Here is a 22,500-nt window from a genome sequence, read left to right on the forward strand (position 1 = left end):
CTACCCCAAAGCAAACCATAGGTGACGCTAGCATTTGTAGTTAAACCAGCGCAGGTCTAACTTGTACAAAATTGCAACCTCTAAGCAAGGGGAGGATTAATTTTCTGCGCAAAAGATTGTAATGTGCACAGAAAAACGTTATATGAAGAGTATCTTGATCCGAGAAGTTGTCATAGGGGCAGGGACTTAATGTTCCTTCTTTAAAATACCCTTTAGGGAAGGCAAGAAGCCAGGGAACCATATTCAACCTAAATCTTGTCAGGACGAAAAGATGATAAGCTTTGTTTATGTAGAGTAGATATGGTTGCAGCTGTTGGCCCAAGCTCAATGTGACAAATCTTCTCACCATAGGTTTTTTCAATTCATTTTCCTCCTTTAGTCCTCTTCGTCTGTCTAAAAACTGTTGCTTGAGGTCTCTAATGGCCAGTTTACCCAATGCTATAGGGCTCAAGAATAAGTCGGGGCAGCCAAGAATTTCCATCTGATCCTTAATATATTTCATACAAGGAATATCTAACACCTTTTCTAAGGTGAGACAGTCTCGGATGATCAATTGATTTAAATTTGGGGTTGGTTGTGCCCAAATTCTCAACCAGCGTAATAGAGACGCAACCGCAATCTGATCAGAAATAAAACCTGTTCCTAGTTCCTCATGTATATTAAAAATTGGAGTGGATGCGGGGACCGAGAGCCGCTTTCGCATAAAGATGTTCTCGGCCCCTTGGATTTCTTTGACATCTGTATAACCCCAGATGTCACTCCCGTAGGTCGCCATGGGAACACACTTAGCATTATAAATCTTCATAAGTGCAGGGAGTGGTTTTGATCCTATTCCTATTGCAAAGTCTAGAGTAGCCCCCGATGCTCTAGCTAATACATTCTTTTTATGTGCACGTTGCGTGCACCATGAGCGGTGGTCATCAAAAAGAACCCCTAAATAGGGAAAAGCGGGGACTTTTACTAACTCAACTCCCTTGCAATAGAATTTAACCTTCGCTGCCCTCCTTAAACCTATCGTCATTGCATGCGACTTTTTAAAATTGGTAATTAAATGCAACGACTCCATAAAATCTTTAAAACAATTTAAAAGCAGTTGCAGCCCCCTCGCAGTTCTGGCCGCCAAAACCACGTCATCGGCGTACAAAAATGCAGGAATCATTTTGGAGCTGGCTCTGGGTATGTCTTTACAACAAGAAATCAGAGAATCTCCTAACTTATTAATATAGAGGGTGAACAGCAGGGGGGCCAATATGCACCCCTGCCGGACCCCTCTTTTAACTGCCCAAGAATCAGTCAGGCTGCCATCTTCATTAAAGCGCACTGCCGCTGTTGTATGTTCGTGGATGGCTGCCAAAAATGAAATCAAGTCAGTATCTAGCCCTATATCTTGGAGGATCAACCAAAGTTTTGCCCTATTAACAAGGTCAAAAGCCGAGGTTAAATCCATAAAGGCCAGATGGAGATCCCCACGCTTTGCAACTGTATACTTCCCTATCACCAAATGGAGATTAAGGCATTGTTCCAGAGTACCTTTCCCCTGCCTAAAACCATATTGGAGATCGGAAACTGTACTTGCTTGATCAAGCCACTCTGTTAAACGTGTCAAAACAACTTTCCCCATAATTTTGGCCACGGAGTCAAGGAGCGAAATGGGCCTGTAACAAGCGGGGTCATCCCTTGCTCCCTTTTTAAATATTGGTATGATGACCGCCTTAGCCCATGACGGGGGAAAACCAGACACACAAGCTGTATTAAAAACATGACTTAAGATCTTAGCCCATAGCTTGGGATCTGCCTTATAAAGATCAGCCGGTACTCCATCGGGACCTGGAGCTTTCCCCCCAAGAGTTGATGTAATCGCTTTATTAACTTCATCCATTGTAAAAACAAGAGGGGGGGGCATACCAGACCAGATACTGGTTTCCCTACGGGGGTCCCTAGAGTCATGTCATATACACTTTCCCAAAATGTTGCACCCACATCTCAGCGGAAACTAGGGAGTCTTTACTGGAGTTTGGTGTATCGTCAAACAAAGGACTATTTAAAACAGACCAGAATCTAGAATTGTTAGCCAGCACACTGGCTTGGCTAAGCTCCTCCCAAGCCATCTCCCTTAGTTGCCTTTTCCGACTCTGTGCTGCAAGTTTATAAGCCCTCCTTACATTATTGACCCGTGAAGCCACCCTTGGTTTTTGCTTAAGCTGCTTCATGAGTTCCTTATGGGTAGTCATACAGGTTTCGTCAAACCATTTTTTGAATTTTGAGGGCCTTGGTCTACTAGCTATAGTTAAATTAGATGCAACCTGCTTTACGATTAAGTCAAAGGCATCGAGAACGGATATAGGTTGGGAATCCTGGTATAAACCGATCCTAAACTCCTTAGTGCAGTTAGTGAACAAGCTATCAATAAAACTATCAGGGGTGATTCTTTCCCAGCTCACTCTACGAGCTTGATCTTTGGGTGCAATATTAACATTAGTGAGTTGAGTCATGATCCTTCCCTTACTGACAGCATGTATATTAAGGTCCAATATTAGTGGATTATGATCACTGAAACAATTTTTTGTTGCACTTAATGTCCCTATTATCGGCAATAACGGAGATGAAACCAATCAATGTGACGACCATGACCTACATATGTAGGTATGGGAACTAGCCTATCCGACTGCTCAAGGCAGATCAAGTTATGAGTTGATAAATAAAACTTTCTAAAAAGGTGCCAGACAATGTATGTTCAAAATGGGTTAGCCCCTGAGGGCCATATTCCTCCTCCAGCCTGGCTGAATAATTAATAGGGCAAGTATGAATAATAAAATCTCCCAGGACTAATGTGTCATAATGTGTTTCTGAGCTATCTCCATAATTTCCCAAAAAGGTCATGAGAGCCCTGAGATGCTCTGTCTCATCAGTTCTAATAAAAGAATTATAAAAATTACCCACTAAAAGGGCTGGTAAATTCTTCCCTGCCAATTCTACTACTAGCATGTGGGGAGAACAGGAATCAATCAGTTTTACATTATAGGACAGCTTAAGATTGCCACACTGGAAGGTGTGGCAAATTTACATAGGGATGTAAACCCATCCAGGTAGAAATGTTTGTTAGTCTCCCATGTTTCCTGCAGGGCTATGATGTGGTGTGTAGCAACAAAAAGTTCCCAAGAAACATCTCTCTTTTTTGCCCTAAGACCAGCAATGTTCCATGTTAAGGCTTTCATTGTACCACCATCAGTTATAATTGGGGTAGGAATGGATTTTACTATATCAGCTGGAGAAACCTGTTGATTCAAGAAACAAGGAAGAGTAAGATTCGGGAGACTAGCCATAGAGCTACGAATTTCTTCGTCCGGTGTTTCCATAAATTTATCTGGAATAACAGGTACTACATCACAAAGAAGTAGTCAATCTTGGGCATCCAGACCGGAGAATGCCTGAAACCTGTTAGACAAAGAAATAGGGGAAACAACCGACGCCGGAAATCTTAAAGAAGGCTTATACAAATATCCCAATGGCAGGGCCCAAATGGAGGTAGAGATCTTATGACAAGGATCCTGGACCCTAATATTGACTTAACCGAGGTGTCACGGAAATTAATGACCACACACTCCCCGTCAAAATTCTTTGGTGATTGTCCCACCCACCCAATTCTGCGTACCATAATGATATTGTCGCTCATAGGTACCCTAAACCCTTTATGTTTGGATAACCAATCTACAGTTATGTTACGCAATTGGGTCCAGGATTCAATTTGATCTGGCCTAAGCGGTAGGACACCAGCCAGAACCAGAACATACGGACATGCGGCCAGAGGTAAGTCTAATACATCTCCAGAACACTTAACATTCAGAGGATTCAACACAATGGGACCACCTCTACGGTTATTACTGCCTCCAGTAATGGAACTGGCCTGGACAATAGGTAATAGTCTCAGAGGTCCCACAAACTGGGATGGTATCTGATCAGATGGGCAAAAAGAGTTAACCATCCCACCTGTCCCCAGTCCTCCCAGGCCCAGATGTGTAATTTTCCTCCCGGGGTCAGATGCCGTGAATGAAGTTCGAGATGTGGTAGAAATTATGTTACCAATGTTCGCATTGCCTGCTATGTGGGCCAGTTCCCTATTGTTGCCCCCCACGAGGGCCATTCACTTCAGTTATTACTGGGGCCACAGGTGCTTCAACTGCCCCTCGCGCTGCACATTGACACCCACACACCTCCTGATTAACTGGCGCACTGCTAGATTTTTGAAGGTGCAGTAATTTTTCCTCAATTGCCCCTAGTTTGCATAAGAGAGGCGCTAAGAGAACGGTTATTAAAGTATCCAAGTGTTTACAGTGATCAGGATCACTTCCAATGTCCACCATGATATCGGGGTCAATATTTGGAAAGTGAGCCGTACCACCGTCAGGTTTAAGGATCTGATTCTCGTGTATCCCTGGGACTTGATGTGTAGATTTAAATTTGTTTTATTCCTCTGTGCCACACTTCCCCTTGTACGTTTTGCAGGTGGCTCACCATTCCCTCCTGCCGAAGATTTAAAAGAACATGCCATACTCTCCCTTGCAGCTCTTTTGGATCTAGAAGCAGGATCGCCTTGAGCTACACAAGTCGTTGTTAAGGTATGGGCTAGAGATGAAGCAGAGGATGCAGGGAGATCTACTTTCTCCGCGGGTGAATTAACCATCGACTCCTGAACTAGACTGTTTGTCGGATTTTGGGCAAGATCCAGATTACTTAAATGAGCTACCTCCGGTACCCCCAATTCAGGAGCTAAACAATCAACTAACTCCCCATCGGAACTTACGACTAGTGCATCCATGCTCAAGCGGCCGAAGATTTGCAGAGCGCCCAGGGAAGATTTAGCCAAAGTTATACCCCCCAGGGATGACCTTTTTTATCCTGCATACGTGTCCAGGGAGAGTCGTTTTTCAGTAAGCTGAATTTCATGTGTTAAAACTGTCTCTGCCCTTGTTAAAAACGCATCCAGTGTTCCCACAACCCCCGCCCGCACTCCTGTAGCCTTGCGTTTGGTCATCATACCCTATGCCTGGATGTATGGCACCCCCTTCTGGACAGTCAGACGTATCGACAAAAATAAAAGAATAAAATAACCTTATATTACAACCGGCTTCCGGTGTCCAATTGTCTCATACAACTAAGAGAGGTGGCCCAGCCCTGCCTCCTCCTGGGTCTGACGGGCGCAGATGCCTGGGCACGCCCGCGCGCGTCCCGCGCTGTAGGAGTCCCGTGCCGCTTATGAGCGCCTCCGGGCGCAGGACGATGACTTTGCGGCGTGCGCCGCTTGTGGCGCAGGGAGCGGTAGTCCCTAGACTCCTCCGATCTTCAGGAACACAGCCCCAATGACTCCAGTGGCGGTGGCGACAGAATGGCAGACAGGCAAGTTTTCATTAGAGAACCCGCGCTGCGGGAGTCCTGTGTCGCTTATGACGTTGCGGCGTGCGCCACTTGGTGCGCAGGGAGCGGTAGTCCCTAGACTCCTTTGGTCTTCAGGAACACAGCCCCAATGACTCCAGTGGCGGTGGCGGCGGCGGCAGAATGGCAGACAGGTAAGTTTTCGTTAGGGAACCCGCGCTGCGGGAGTCCCGTGCCGCTTATGAGCGCCTCCGGGCGCAGGACGATGACGTTGCGGAGTGTGCCGCTTGTGGCGCAGGGAGCGGTAGTCCCTAGACTCCTCCGGTCTTCAGGAACACAGCCCCAATGACTCCAGTGGCGGCGGCGGCAGAATGGCAGACAGGTAAAGTTTCGTTAGGGAAGCAACAAAATATCCAGAAATCTATCCAATGTGCGCAATTAGACAAAATTAATTTTCCGTCTTGCGAATGTCCAACTTTTATTTATGGGCAAGTTAAACAACTTTTTCAATCAGCCCAGCCATCGTATTATGTTCTTTAGAACTTCATCAGGGTTGTGTTTTCCATGAAATTTTATAAGGGCATAAAGGCGAACTTCAGCTTCAATTTATTTAATTGTCTTCTACTTCTCCCAGGTGGTAGAGTGCCCCCTAATTCATCTTAGTCCTCCATGTCCCAGAGCCAAGTGTGACCGGAGAAGCACGCTTTTCCGGTCACACATGGCTCGGCAACTACCATTCTTCGTTACATGATTATATAAGATATATAGCTTTTTTATTGCAGGCAGGTAATAGAACTAAGTCGAGTTGAATCTAACTTTTAAGGGATGTGGGTAGTGGTTACTATGACTAACCAAATTCAAAATAATATTAGAATGCTGTTTGCTCTTTCCAACATACTGTTGGATCAAGAAAAGTGATACAAGTGATCTGGAGTACCTGCACATAGGAAGGGAAGTGGTGAAACAAGTACTTCTGTTTATGGGGTGGTCCTTAAAATGTGGTGTGGTGACTCCAGTGCTAGGAAAAAAATTGAAAGTATTTGTAACAAAGCTGGAATGCAGCTACTCTCTGCATGCCTATGCTTACATGTACGACAATCAAACTAAATAACTAACATTTTTGTAAGACCTTTATAATTGCAAGAATCTATAAATCAGAGATGTGTGGTCAGAGTTTTAAGTGTGAATGAGTGACCGATAGTTATTACTGTTCAGTGGCTAGGTTATTTACTTGGCTGGCATAATCATCCTTGCTGTTCTCAGTTTCCTAACCATTCTATATATATCCACATTCTATTTTGTTCATCACGCCCTGTAGCCCCCTTGGCAGCAGTCTTGCAGAAAATGATAAGCACAGTGTAAAATGCTTTTTCCCAAAGCAGGGAACTCCAGACATCACTATGTTTGTCACACATGCAAATACAAATTCAAAGTTATACCTTCAGCTTTCTACAATCCAATCATTGCGGACTGGCTTTGGCTAGATTGGTTAGTGATCTATTAACATACTCTGCTTCCAATTATACCATGTGTAGTTGGTGGAAAGCATCCAGCCCCAATCATAATGTTCTTCTATGTTCTCAGATAAGAGCAACCGTGGTTTTCCGTATTGCCGTACATGTATAGCTGTTCTTTTCAGAAGCTCTTTAACAGGCAGCCTTACTCGAACAACGAGAGGGTCATCCTCTATATCCCAGTTCCAATTCTCTCATTTTAGCAATTTTGCCCTCTTAGACTTTGGCCTCTTACAGCTTCAGACTTCAAAAAGATTGTATGCCCATTCTGAAGGAAGTATGTTACCCCGCAACCGGTTGTGCAGCTTAAGTATTTTGTACCTTGGTGCAAATCTCTCATTGTGGACTCTTTTAAACCATTAGTCCAATACATTGTACGTTTTGTTTTCTGTCACTACAAAAGTGAATCTTGGCTAATACATCCAGATTACTTACAGAGTGCCCAGTTCTGATCTGTATTTACAATTCCAGTCATAAAGCCTTTTATGGAAAAGTTGAAGAGGTTTATACCACCTAGAATCACCCTAGCACTCACTTGGGATCTAAATGCAGTGTAAAGGAGTAAAGATCTTACCATTTAAACTATTACATTCATGCTTCCTGCAGAACCACACATAGAAGGGGTGTTCCTAGTGGCATTGTTTGTTACATAGGTAGTGAACTCCTAGCGTTGTCTATGAAAGAACCTTTAAGGTACACTAAGACAGGCACTCTATTGTTGTCCAGGTAAGATCCTCAGTCTCTCTTCCCCGGCTAAGGACTGAGGTTATTACCCATTTATGTGACGTGGTATTCAGTCTAGGCTCCGCTAGTGAGTACAAGTCTTGAAAGTTCCACGAGAATTTTTTAAAAGTCAAAGTATCTCAGCGCTACAGCGCTTTAGTCATAGCAAGTTCTTCCAGGGACCTGGCAGCCCGGTAATCAGTTGTACCTGCTCCTGCTAGAGTTTGATACAAAACTCAGACGCGTGTCAGCATCCCAATGCTGAGCAGTAGTCTATATCCTGCGGGTGAAGCGACAGGCATTCACGGTGCTCCTCTGGTCGGTCAATAGGTCTGCCTGAGTCTGGTGACAGCTCAGGTACTTCTGGGTTTGGGTTGTTGAGTCGATGCTCTGCTTCCACGGACCATATCCTGCTACGCTTAAGTGTTGCACGCTGCTCAAGAGCAAGACTCCTCAATCATTACCTCAGCCCCCACCTTGGCATGTGGCGGTCGCATGCAGCGGCACACAGGGAGACAGTCCTTATTCTCACAGTGACCCCCTCCTGGCATAGAGGATTGCGAACAGTGGCTCACAAGGGGATGGCCCTCTTCAATTGCAACTCTGCACCAAAGCAGTGGCTCTTACTCTTCACTATGGCCTCCACCTGGCATAGGGGGGTTGCAAACAATGGCACACAGGGTGACAGCCTTCCTGGGTAACAACACTGCACAGAGTGATGGCTGTCTTCAGCCACAGTGATGCTCCAGAACAATGACTCTTACTTTTCACCGCCTCCCCCCACCAGGCATACATGGTCGCAAATAGGAGCACATGGGCAGACAGCCTGATTGGGGCAGCGTCCCTAAGTGGACTACAAACTCACACTCTGTTTCACGGATCAACAAGACAGGATCACCACTGGACCTCACTCCCTCTAGGCACTCACCTTCTCCTCACAGGGTCTTCTTATCTCAGCTGGCAGGCAGAGGGTGGTGCTCTAGGCACTAAGGCAAGTGGTCTTGATTATCTTGGGTGATGTCCCCTCACCTAGCAGGGAGACTAGCAGACCTGGCTCCCTAGTCCTGGTCACAACAGGCAGAAGTCTGCAGCAACAGTTTAGCAATTTTGGGAGGCTCCATTTTTTTCTTTTTATAATCCGTTTCTAGAGGCCGATTTGATTTCGGGTCTTAGTCTTTGAAGTCCGAGTTGTGGGGGTTGCCCATCTTTAAGTATTCTGGCCTTTCCTTTGTCCAGTAAGCAGTCTGGCATAGTAGGAGCAACTCCATCTCAGTAGGTCACGGGTGAGTTAAGCAAACAGCAGCGGAACTTTATCTGAGTGGGCCAGTATGCCTCACTCCAGTGACCTGGGTAAAAAGGCCTGTTCACTCTACTGATCAATATTACAAAAATGGTATGCTGCGACCACTGCACTTGTGCTACTTAACTCCTTGTAAGGGCAGGAGCCCTTTACCATTGCCGGGGTAATTCTATGTGCGCACCCCTCAGTCTAACAAGACTGCAATATGGAGATAGCCCTAAGTCATGGTGCACACACATGATCCGTGTTCGCCCATGATGAAAAATCAGGACCAGGGATCCAGATATCGCTGAAGCTTGGGCACTAGGGCAGGGGTGCGCTTTCATCACCATACAGGGTACTGTTCCGTCCCAATACTTATGTTCGTCCAAAACACAGGCTTCAAGTTACTGAATGAGCAACATGTCGCTTGTAAACTGGGAGCCATAACAGATGTTTTGGCTAGTATACCATTAGTTGACATCTGCTAAGCAACGACATGAACATCTCTTCACATATTCACAAACACTACTCTTTTGATATACAGGCCTGGAAAGAAGCACAAGTTGAACAAGGAATCCTTACTAAAGATTTTTCACACTAACCCCACTTTCTGCAACCCACTGCTTTACGGGATTAGAGGTGCAGCAATAGTCTCTGCACACTATGTTATTTACACGCTGCAATGGAAACATTTGTCACCTGTGACAATCCTGTTTTGAATGTTGTTGATTCACATTAAATCCTCCTGCCTCCCTGATGCTATAATGAATAATTCACTGTTACATATCATGCATTAAATATTCCAAAATCTACGAAGGAAACTGTGTCCTGGAAGACTATGGATTTAGGGACATGATCAAGTCATTCGCTGCAAGAAAGCAAAAGAAAGACTTTGAAAAAAACAAAGCATAGTATCCCCAACCTACACTTGATGGCTAGAGAGTGCACAGCAGGTGAATCTACAGCAATGCAAGCGCAAACAATTCGGTATTCACAGCTTGTCTCTTTCAGCTCCATACTAGGAAATTGTGTTTTAAAAACAAAATGGTCTTGCATGAGTTTGAGAATATTTCCTCTTTTTTTTACACAAGATTGGGGCTCTGAAATAACATGTGCCAGAAGATATTTTAGGTTGCGTTATTATTCTGTTGTTTACTGTCATGTACCTATATATGTTGTCTGTGTTGGTCACCTATATTGGTCTGTGGTGTTTCATGTGTAGTCTGATTTTCCCTTTGCATTTTTAATGAAACAAAAAAAAAGGAAAGGTTTGTTGAATGAGTAAAAACATGTAACTTTGCATTGTGCTTTTATGCTCAGATATTGTAAAATTGGATGGCTCATCTGCTTGAATTGCTGTGCGTTTTTGTATCTTAGGTTTAATTACGACGTTTTGTTTTCATGAAGAAATGTGCAGTGTAAAACCTATAGCTGTGATTTAAAATAAGCCTGAGGTTTATGAAACTCAACATCCAGACATCATATGGATGCATACATCAAAAGTGGAAATTTGTACTAGATTAGTGATGCAGACACCTTATGTTTCATCCTGTAGCGTGCGCAGAGAAATGGATGGTGACCTTGAAACCATGCAACAAACTATAGAAGACTTGGAAGTAGCCAGCGATCCATTATATTTACCTGATCCTGACCCTACCAAACTTCCTGTCAATCGTAATTTAACAAGGAAAGCTGGCTATCTGAATACTCGCAAGTAAGTGAGAGTGGCACTTGTCTCTGCTGATGTGATGATGATTTCATAACTTTACCATAAAGGTGAAAGTACTTTTATCACCGTAGTATGCTGTAATTGTAATCCTAACGCGCATTCATAACAATCTGGAGAGGTCTTCGCTTTGGTTAATCGTCTACATGTTTAGGTTGTTATCCATGTAATTCCCAACCAGGAGCATAGGTCCTTTTTAGGTTGAGCATTCGAGACCTCTTGTAAATAGTTTAGTATATACTTATATGTGTATGTACTTTGTGGGCTCTGGAGATCAGCCATAGAACTTGTCTGCTTCCGCTTAGGCACCTTTTTTTCTGTTCAACTGCCTCTATTTAACTTTCTTGATAGAAGACGACCAGCAGAGGTCAGTAAAATACCAGAAGTGCTTTCTCCTGAGGGACTTTCTTTTTTTCATTTTTCTGGCAACTGCCTCTATTTAACGTTTCTGATAGAAAACGACCAGCAGAGGTCAGTAAAATACCAGAATCACTTTAGCATTCTCTAGATTCCAGTCTATAGAACTGGTCTTCCACGAGCATCCAAAGTCAATAATATTTTTTTCAAAACTTGTATTTTCATGGATATGACCACCGAAGGCCCCGATTTTATATTAAAAACAGAGCTTTGGACTATACAATTTCCCGCTGAAAGGCAATATGTCTCTCCATGTGTTCTCAAACAAGGTGAGTCACGCAGTTTGGGTGCTTACTTTCCCTCCATGTTCAAGAACAGTAGATGTTTCAGCACCCAGGCTAATGTACTGCATAGCTAAATACATATAAGGTCCCAAATGTGAGACCGATTGCATTGCAAATGCTTGTTCTGTTCAGCTCTCAAAATCTTCACCTCTCCCATCTTTATTGGTGGAACTCAACTTACAAACCTCTCTTAATTGCATATTCTGAGAAGAAAGTGTCCAGAATATTGAACACAGTGCACAACACAGAGCATCACACACTCCTCCCTCCTTACAGTGGAGATTCCACATCAGTTATTTATTTTTCTTATTATGCAACAAATGATATGTAAAATGAATGGTTTCAGTGTGTTCTTTAAATTGACGCCCTTGAGCACAGACTTGGTGTTAGGTTCAATAAGGAATGAGCATGGTAAAAAATTCAAAAAAGCTATTTTTTTAAATTATTTTCAGTAAGACTGGACTAGTGTCGTCCTCATGGGAGAGGCAGTACTACTTCACCCAGGGAGGTAACCTGATGAGCCAGGCAAGAGGTGATGTGGCAGGAGGACTTGTCATGGATATCGACAACTGCTCAGTAATGGCTGTGGATAGCGAAGATCGACGATATTGCTTTCAGATTACATCCTTCGATGGCAAAAAGTTTGTATTGAACTTTTATGTTTGCTACTGCCTTCCAGCAATATCAATACTAAACATACATTATTTTTTCAAATTATGCCATTAACACATGCTGGACTGTTTATTTTTAAATATTTTAACCTGCTGCTAGGGATAGTTTGTAAAACCATTGCTCTGTAAATTGGCCCCAACAGAGTATATCCTGACAGCTATTCTTTAAACTTGAAACATAAAGAGCGGCTAATAATTCATGTATTTCTTAGCTGTCCTTTCTTACTATGTCATGGTGGCTACCTTGCTGTTCCCATCTTTTAATTACATAGTGACTCTTACACAACAGTCACAAATTATTTTTGATTTGATTGCATTTCTTGGGCAGTGGAACACTTTCATGCCAATGTTGGTTGCGCTATAAAATTTTTAATTTAGATCAAAATTTAAAAATAAAGATTTTACATGAGTGTGCTTTGTTTTCAGGTCTGTTATTTTACAGGCTGAAAGCAAAAAGGACAGTCAAGAGGTAAGGTTGCTTACATACAATTTGCTTTCCTTTTACTGCTTTGCATTTTCACAAAGTTATCTGCAGTAATATTAACATGCTCAGCCTACACTTTGAAATGTGCACAATTTGATAGATTGTGAATAATCTAGTTTGTGACTAAAAACATGCGTTTGTTACCTTTTGCGAAACCATTGAAAATTAATAATACCGATATTTAAATCCTTACTAAATGAAATCATTTACTTTATTAGCAGGCTCTTTCATTTGGAAGATTTGTGCTAGGCAATGGATTTTATGCAAAGACATACTAAATATGTTTGGTTACCATTTTAATGTTTTTAAGCTTTGCCCAGATTCACAATCTTCAGACAGCCATGGCTCATTTGTCCAAGAAGGTATCAGTTTTCAGTTTCTTTGTAGTTCTCGCCTGAGACAGAACAGACATTTTGTTAGCTTAAAGCGGGCTTAGAGTCTGCCAATTGCTTACCATTGGCTTCATTGTTGCTCACATGTGCTTGCTTCTCATTTGTTACAGTGTGCTGGCTTCACTTCTTTTTGTGTTTGACCCTTCCCTGGAGCATGGCCAAAGTACATGTGTCCTTTCAAATTTCGTTTTTTGGGGAGCTATTTTTTCCTTATGTTGAAGCACTCCAAGAAAGTGCGTGTCTTTTCAAGCTGTCTCATTCATGCTTCTCTCTTCCCCACTCCCTTGTGTTGCTCTCTCACCCATATGGTTCTGGCCCCCACCCATTTTGGCCTCTCCCGAGCTTTTGTGCCTTCCCCTTGTTGCTCTTGTTTGTCACCATGCATCTGTGCCAACCCTCTGTTTGCCCTCGTGCTTCTTTGCCACACCGCTCGGCTCTCCTCCATGCCATTCTCCTTAATTCATGTGCTTCTTCGCCATCCCCGTCCCATGTCGTGTCCCCCTGTACTCCTGTTCCTGCTGTACGGCATTGTTTTATAGGTGCGTGCATTTGTGTTTAACACGTGCATCTTCAAAGTAGCATGACCCATCAGCCAGGTCATCATGATTATTCGTTTTGGCAACACACTTAAATAAAGTTAGCATGACTCTTAATCATTCCTCTCCGGTAGCCTTTGTTCCTGGATGCTCCTCAACCAATCACTTACGCACTCGCACATATTATTTGGCAAGCGAGGGACGGGTTGAAAGAGAGGTTCCTTGTAGAGGATGGGAATAGGTCACAACTCTCTTTACATTAACCAGGGGCATGCATTTTGAACCCACTACATCAGTCACTTGTGGAGGTTTCTCATCTCTGCATTTTAAAATCCATCGAGGCACTAGAGAGGGTTGCCCCGTGTCCCATTTGTTGTTTTTGTTGGCTCTGGAGCCTCTAGCAATTACAATTCGAACTAACAATGACATTAAGGGTATCGTCTATCAAATCCTTCGCCCTTGGCTGGTGCTTTGATTTCTCAACTAGATTCTTTTCCCCAGTTTTTGGGCTAATAAATACATTGGGTGAAAATGTAGGGCCTGCCTTTATCGCCCTCCACCATGCGGGCCTCTCTGGGTAGCCTACCATTTAAATGTCTTCAGTCCCATTTGAAATAACTTGGGGGGTATCAATTGAGGCCTAGAAAACATGGTACAAATCAATGTGCAACCCATCGTGGATCATATGTAGTGCAATGTTTAAAGGTGGTGTGCTCTGAACCTATGTTTGTGGGGTAGGGTCCAGGTTATCAAGATGAATGTCCTCCCAAAATGTAACTACATCTTTGTAATGTTGCATCCAGTTATATCGGTCTCCTGTCTGCAGAGCATACAGCGCTCCATCTCTCAATTCATTTGGTGGTCGGAAAGACTGAGATTACAGGATGCTAAGCTGTACTTCACATCGGAGAAGGGTGGTTTACGTCTTTCACATTTGGAGGGTTATTGGCTGGCGCAGAATCTGGTCCATGCTGTGTATTGGTTGCCTACGTCTAGGGCCACACCCTTATGGGTAGTGATGGAGTGCCATATATTGCAGTCTTCTGGAGATCTGGCTATTTATTACACTTCCAGACCTTAAATTACTCCTCTCAGTAATCCGATCAGTCACACTTCCGAGTTCGCTTGGCAACGGGCTCATAGGCTGGTGCAAGTCCTGAGCTATATTCACGCTAAAGCCCCATTGTGGTGCCATGTGGTCATTACGGTTCTTAGGAAGGTAATTTGCTGGTCTTTCTGGATTAATCATGGTATCCGTCACATTGAGAACCTTGCCTCTAATGGTTTTATTAAGTCGTTTCCAACCTCAGATGTCAATTTGCAATCCCCTCCTCCCAACACTGGATATACATTTGTCCCATACCCAATCACTTGTCCTGGTGAACGCGCATATTGACCCCCTCTAGCTCACCCATTCAATATATTCATACCTGGAAAAACTGTGGGGGGGGGGGGGCATTTCAGGTTGTGTGCCACATTACTAGACCCCTGTTTCTCTGTTCCCACATCCCAAAAATTGTGTGTCTGGTGGGAAACTGCTATCAACACACAATTCTTGGATGATAACTGGGATACTGAACTGGTGGATTATAATAAAGAATTTTGGAGAAAAAAAGGACCAGTGACTCCTGTCTGTTATATTGCGTTGTAGCGCAAGTATAAGGTATGAGAAGAGTACACTGCCTCAGTAATTGACATAAAGATATTAATGTGATATCCATGTATCTGACATAATGTTTAATCTCAATTAAATTGGTTAAAAAAAATAATAAAGGATTACGGGAAGCGCGCCTTAAGTATAGTTTTTAAGATCCTGTACAGCCGGCACTGGTCCCCCGTAAGGTTACACAATGCCCACTCTAATTTGTATTCACGCTGTTGGAGATGTGGCTTACCTGACTGCCATATAGCCCATATTTTATGGAAATGTGACTGACTGAAGGCCTTCTGTTTGCAGGTTTGGGATCATATGAGAAGGGGTCTCAGGGTAGACAGACCTTTGTCAGTTTGGCTAGTGCTCCTACATGATAGTTCTGACCACTCTTCAGTGAACCAACGTGTTAATAGATGGCTCTCCACCGCTCTAGTGGTTGCTAACATGGTGATTCTGCGTCTTTGAAAGTCGACTCTAATACCCACTCTACAGACCTGGTTGGATAACATGTATGATATGGCATGCTTTGAGCATCTAAATTATAAGCTAAATTACAAATTGCAGACTTTTGAATAGGTTTGGGGCTCTTTTCTTAATGATTGAAGTGTGAATCTCACCTATTCATTCATGGTGTCTACGGTGAACACATCCTGCTTCATATTTCATACATACCCCTCTTCCCTGGCCCATTACTCTTGAGATTTACCAGTTTACGACCCCTATTATTGTATATGTTGGCTTTTAATAAAAAAGGGAGATGTGGACAGAAGGCCATCTTATTTAATTTCCTCCCATGTGGGTGTCAACCCCTGCCATCTTTCCTCCCTAATGCAGGTGTGTTTCCTTTTCCTTTTCTTCATTGTTGATTGTGTTCTTTTTTCCTAATTTCACTTATCAATTAGTAATTACTTTAATGAAGATATGGTCTACAGTTGGATTTTGGGTTAGCATTTTACTTTGTTGGTGTTGTCGCCCTGCGTGGTGATTGGTCAGTGAATTTATATTGTGCCACTCTTGTTACAGTAATGAGAAACTCAATAACGAATTGAACTACCATGATTATTTTGTATTGCTTTTTTGTAACTTTACTGCATGCTGTACAGCAGCTGTTTTCTGATGCTGGATACCATAAAGGAGAGACATTGGCAGAGCTAATAGGTCTCTACGGTGATACCTATTTGCTCTGCCAATGCTCGTTTGTTTTAGGACAGAAGTACCGCTTAGCCTTATATTTCAACTACAGTGATGTACTTTTCTGATCATTCTTTATTGTTTGAGGGAGCAATGAGACAAAGATTAAAATGCAAACCAAGACCATTACTGTGTGAATATTGGAAACATTTATTTCCAGCACAATACACCATGCAAGGCATCTCCTGGAATGCCTAAAGGATCAGCGGAGAAAATGCTCTGGATATTTGAACAAGATTTCTCTCCACTCTTACATAGCTCAACCTCTTCATTTGTAGTTCAAAAAGAAAATTATTGATGGCATCCAGTTCCAGCAGCTAAGATGGATCAGCCATTACTCACTGACTCTTATCTGAAGGGGTGGAGAGTATATTTGAATACTCTGACGACCCATGGAAAATGGTCTCTAGAAGAAAAAACATAAATATATTCTAACTCAGGGTGGTATTTCTATTTCTGAAATCATTCTTTCAAGCAAAAAAGAATCTTCTCCAGGAAGACAATATAGTCATGATATATTAAAATAAAAAACAAGTAGGCACCAGGCACAGAGAAGCTCAGATGTTCTAAAACTGACTCTTCCCAAGGAGTGTATAGATTAAATGATGTTCCATCACCCACACCTGTAGACTTGAAAGCAACCATTATAGCAGGCATCTTCTAGATCAGCATGAATGAGTGCTACAAGACAAGGTCCTCCACAAGGTCTTCAGTATGTGGAGGCCTTCTAACATTGACCTCTACACCACAGGAGAAAGTGTTTCTTTGCAAAGCTACGCCCCCTTTTTATATCATAGCCTTGATCCAAAGAGAATGCCATTTTGATAGATCAGTCAAGAATATTTCTTTATGTTTTACAACCAAGCTGTGTCCTGCTGAAGTTGACCTCTAAATTTAAAAGCCAAGGTGATTCTCATTGTACTGAACTGGCCTTATCAGTTGAGGTTCAGAGTTTCCTTCCGACTAGTGATATATGTAATGTTAGGTGGGTTTGTAGAGCGCTGCTTGTTTGTAGAGTGTTGCTTGTCAGTAGAGCGCTGCTTGTCACCCGTGAGGTTATCCAGGCTCTAAATAGGTGAGAGTAGGCAAGTGGCGAGGCCGGGACTGAGTACAGGCAGTCTCAATGGTCCTGCAAGAAGACTAATTGAAAAGTCAAGTCCTCAGCCTCTTGCAGAATTCAATAAGTGAGGAGGAGGCCCTGATATGTTGAGGAGGCCATTCCAGGATTTGGCAGCTTGGTAGGAGAATGATCGACCTCCTGTTCTGCTTCTTTGGTTGCGGGGTGTGTGTGTGAGTGAGAATGATGCTGAGCGAAGTTGTCTGGCGGGTTGGTGGAAGTGAAGCCGGTGATTTAGTTAATGGGGTCCGTGTTGTGTAGTAACTTGAATGAATGTGTTTAAAGTTTGAACTGCCAGTGATTTTGGATGGGGAGCCAGTGGTGTGGTGTGAGATCATCACATGAGGCCGAGGACAAGTCTGGCGGCGGCGTTTTTGGTGATTTGAAGCCTCTGAGGCGATGGGTTGGGATGCCAGTGTAGAGTGCGTTGCCGTAGTCCAATCTGCTTGTGATTAGAGCATGTGTGATGGTACGTCTAGTGTCCAGGGGGAGCCACAAGAATATTTTTCAATAACATGCAGAATATGTGGACTTCATGGTGAGGTTGGTGACTAGGATGAGACCTAGGTTCCTAGCGTGGTCGGTTTGGGGTGGGTGGGGGTCTGAGTTTGGCAGGCCACCAGGTGGAGTCTCAAGGTGTGGGGCTGAGTGCTGATCCCTGTGGGACTCTGCAGATGAGGTCCTTGTGTTGTAATGTGACCGACATGAGCTTAAATTGTTGTGTTCTTCCGGAGAGGAAGGAAGCTATCATTTGAGTGCTGCATGGTGGGAGAAGTGTGGCGAAAGCGGCGTAGAGGTCAAAGAGGATGAGGACTTCGTTCTGTCCACGGTCGAGGATTGTGCGTATGCTGTCTGTGGCAGCGATGAGAACTGTTTTGGTGCTGTGGTTGTTTCAGAATCCATATTGCGAGTTGTCCAGGAGTTTGTGGCGTTCTAGGCGTTGACTGTCCTTTCTATGCTCTAGGAGGTGCTTTTTTACACGCTAGAGCCACTCTAGCGTATGTCAGGCAAGATCCCTTATTTCAAACTTCCATTGATGAGCTTGACTAACTGGCTCTTGAGCGCTTACAATATAGACTCCTGAAACTACCAGGCAAAGATTTGAACATCCTAAAGGAAGCAAAGAGCCCTTCCATAATGTGTATATATATTTATATTTTTTAAGCGTGGGAGTTTCTGCTTATGGGGTCTTGAGAGACGGGCAGATCAGAGAAATTGCTAGGAAGAAACTATAATAATTTTCACTTCCTTGCAAGGATAAATCTAGTTTGCATTTTTCTTGCTTAAAGCACATTAGACTACCATTATCACATGCTAGAAATAGTCTCCTTTGGCATCTTTTTTATTGTTTCTCTGATTAAAGGTATCATAGAAGGTCTAATATTTATTTTCAACCTGTAAGGAGCCCATCCCCACTGTTGCAATTAAGTTATAGTCCTTTCACAGTGAATAAGTCCAGCTTTTGATCTGACGCATAAAGCAGATCTATAGCATTGTCTTTTGAATTTTGCCTTCTTAGTGGCCTTCACCTCATCTATAAAGTGAGATTCAGGCTATTTGTACTCAGGAACCTTACAGACTTTGTTATAACAACAAGGTGTCTTTTATGAGTCATCCTTTTTTCTTACCTAAGTTAATTTTAATCTTCACAGTAATGACCCAATATCCACAAGGGTTCAGTTACAGTTTCTTTCTGAATCAGATTTCTCACACTTGGAGGTGCCTGCAAACATTATATTAAAAAAGGCTTTCACTTGTTACCTAGATCAGACCAAACATATGCCTGGCCTAACATTTTAAAAAACACTATTTGTCTATTCATAAATGGTTATCATTGTTAAGCAAATCATGCCCAGATAAGTATTTGTTGTATCATAAACTTTTTACCAAAAAAGAACAGACCTGGTCCAGAAGGCTTAGCTCTCATTTGACCACTGGGAAAGTAAGTATTGTTGTTCTGATGAGAAACTTCCTCTATGACTGATATTTACAGAGCTTCTATTTTACACATTTGTAAAATTATTTTTAATTGATTGTGACTCCAAAGTCGTTGCTGTTTAGAGGTTCTCTGTCTGTTTCATTTTCTCTTACGCTGTCTCTTTCTCTCGCACTCTATCCCCACTTTCAACTCCCGCTCTTCTCCCTCTTCATGTGAGCTTTAGCAGAGTTCCCACCTAGTGAAAACAAAATATTTCTTTCTTACCCATTGACTGCCAAGGTGTCCGAACTCTCCTGTGCCAGATATTTTCTCCAGTGTTCACATACAGCTTGTACAAGCATTGGAAAGGCACTATAGGAAATGAAGTAAACTAGCTCTGTGAGTAATCCCCAGCTTACCCGTAATAGCTTGATACAAGCAGCAAGGCATCCTTCGAGAAACTGCTTTTGACTCTCGAACAGCAACACCAAACATTTCAGTTAAGAAATAAAAATGTAAAAATTCACAAGCCAATTTAGTTGAAAAAAATAAAAAGTAATAATTATATCAAAGCAAATAACATAGGAAGTAAGGCTCGAGTTCTAAAATTATTTAAAAAATGTGGCATAGAAAACAATGAGCTACAAATGCAATGAAAGTCAGTGGTGTGCCCTTTACCCAGACCTAGGCACTGCATGAGCCTGATCAGTAATAAAGTGAGGTCAGGTACAGGTTTGCATTGTTCAAGTTTTCTGAAGGGTCGGAACTTGGGCATTCTTCATAGACAATCAGCAGTGAAGAAGATTTGGTAGGGGGTGGTGTTTTAAAATCTCACCTTCATGCTTAGAACGTTTTGGGGAGTTCTGAACTCTTTAGAATGGCAAGCTTGGAGTCTGTTGCCAAGCTGGGTCAGTTAGATCTGATACATTTGTTTTACAGTACCACGGTAGCCTCAAACTGTGTGCTCAAATGTGCTGAGTGGGACAACCTAGCAAAATATAGCAGCAAATGGCACATTTTGATCAGGTAAGCTTGCCTTATTGGTCTTGTTCTTCGGAGGTGGAAAATACTTATGTCCCAACTTCTAGCATTCCTTTCAAGAAGGCTTGTTGGACATGTGGCCACAGGATCATGTAGGAAATCTATTTTCATTCTGGGTAAGCAAAAGGCCAGTTTCTTTGTCCCTAGAGCAACTTTCTAGGTTCAGAGATTTAATGTAAATCATGAGATTCGACTTCTCACTCTTTCGCTCCTCTGACTCCAACTCTTTGACTTGAGAGTGGTTATATGATTAGTTGTAGAATGTCCTCGGCTGTGATTGGCAAAACGTCCTACATGAACCCAGCCAGAGTCCTTGCATGCTTTCCTTCTGTCTTTTACAGCACTGTGTTCCATTTCTTCTTTTTCAAAGCTTATTTGTTGCTAAGTCAAGCCCACAATGCTTTGTCCAGTACTGCAAAAATTGGCAGTACTGAGCCTGATCTAGAATTCCTCTTTCTCTCTTGCTCACTTCAAACCCCCTCCGTCCAAGAGCCAACCTGGTCATGTACCCACAGGAAAAAAGAACAAGCATAGCCAAGCATAGCCAATAGGTCTCGCCTTTGGGACCTTATAAGTGGTTAGCCAGAGGTTTTGGCTTTGCCTGTGTCAAAACTGCTGTGCACTTTAGCACAGCAAAAAAACATGCGTGTGGTGTGCACACGCTGCTTGGTGTTGTGATGTAAATTATAACATGTTATTATTTACTTATTGTCCCTTGTGCTTTTTCTTTTACTGTACCACGTTGTACTTGCCAAATGTCATGTTATAATGTGGACATGTTACGTGTGTACGGCACTGGAGAGAGTTGCTTGTTTGCTGCTCTCCCTGTTCAGCTGGGACTGTTCATGTAATAAAAAACGTAACTTATGAAGAGCGTGTGAGAGGTAATTATTGCAATTAGTGGTGACGAGCTTCTCAAAGCCTCCGCAAAGGAACCTATGGTGGTGGATGAAAGGAAAAGGCAAGGTGCAGTTTTGAAGAGAATACTTGTGCTGAGTATACAGTTAAAAAACAGCATTGACCCAAACTCTCCTTCGGAGCAACACTGTCCATCCTGAGAAGCACAGTACCATACTCTTTTGCAAAAAACAGGTGCCCATCCCGAGAAGTTCTGACCCATACTGCCCAGCCCGGAGCAACAACGTCCACCCAGAGAAGCACTGACCCTTACTTTCCCAGTGTTGTTTTCAGAAGCACTGTCCTGTCCATGCTCCTCTTTTGATTCGAAAATGTCACACACCCCTGTCCCAGCACTGTCCGTCCAAGCTGGGCTCCCAAGAACTACCTTCCACCCTCAGAAGCCACATCACTACTCCTCCCCCGAGAAACTGTGCCCGCCCTCTCCCACGGAGAAACAACGATCCATTCTAAAAAGCACTGTCCCACACCCCCTCCCTCATACACAGATACTGATCCATCTTGATCAGCTATGACTCCACACACACACACATGAAGAAAAGCTGTCCATCCCAACACTCTTGCTCTCGGACACAAGGCTCATCAGTACTCCAGCGACACACTGCCCATCAGAAGCATTGACTGTGCCCCATGAGGACGCAAATGAACACTACATTGCCTCCCACAACACTGCCCTAGTCTCTTCCCCCAACCACGTCCCTCTGACCCATAACACCCAACCCACGTCACCAGCTCACCTGGCCTGCACAGATAACTGTAGTGTTAGGGGTTGCAGCAGGCACTGTCCTCCGACCTCCAGAAATTCTGACAGCCTAATAGCACCTTGAGCTCAGCAGGGCGCTGAAGATCAGGCCAACTGAAGAACTTTCAGAGTAGCCACTGGGGAGGGGGGGGGCGCTAGGTGGCGCCGGACCAAGATGGCCGCACTTGCGTGAGGCTCTGGCCGCCCAACCCGCTGATCCAACACTTATGTGCTGAAGTACCCCTCGCCCGTAATCAGAAACACGGGGATATGTGTCCAACAAGAAGCGGCGGACTCGCTGAAAGTTTGGGGTCACTCTGACCAACGGCTCCGAAGATATCCGGCTTGCTGTGCGGCCGGGGGAGACGCGCTCGCTACTGCTGGAGGGGAGCAGCGGCTGCCGCACCTACACTGGGACCGGTGCGGCCACGCGGCGCAGGGCCCGAGAACGAGCTGAGTGCGGCGCGACCCCCTTCACGGCATCGCCCGAAGGTGAGGGCCGGCAGGAGCCGATCGCGGC

The 22,500-nt window shown here is 43.6% G+C and overlaps 1 protein-coding gene across 2 annotated transcripts in view; it reads left to right on the forward strand.

Annotated features, from left to right (window-relative positions):
- Positions 1-22,500, forward strand: part of APPL1 (adaptor protein, phosphotyrosine interacting with PH domain and leucine zipper 1) — a 251,911-nt gene that overhangs the window by 118,792 nt on the left and 110,619 nt on the right. For both annotated transcript variants that reach the window (XM_085624666.1, XM_085624667.1), the window contains exons 10-12: positions 10,445-10,603; positions 11,769-11,957; positions 12,414-12,456. In XM_085624666.1, the coding sequence (XP_085480792.1) occupies positions 10,445-10,603; positions 11,769-11,957; positions 12,414-12,456 (391 nt within the window). The remainder of the gene's footprint in view (positions 1-10,444; positions 10,604-11,768; positions 11,958-12,413; positions 12,457-22,500) is intronic.

This window comes from Triturus cristatus, chromosome 9 (assembly GCF_964204655.1).
Source record: "Triturus cristatus chromosome 9, aTriCri1.1, whole genome shotgun sequence".
NCBI lineage: Eukaryota > Metazoa > Chordata > Amphibia > Caudata > Salamandridae > Triturus > Triturus cristatus.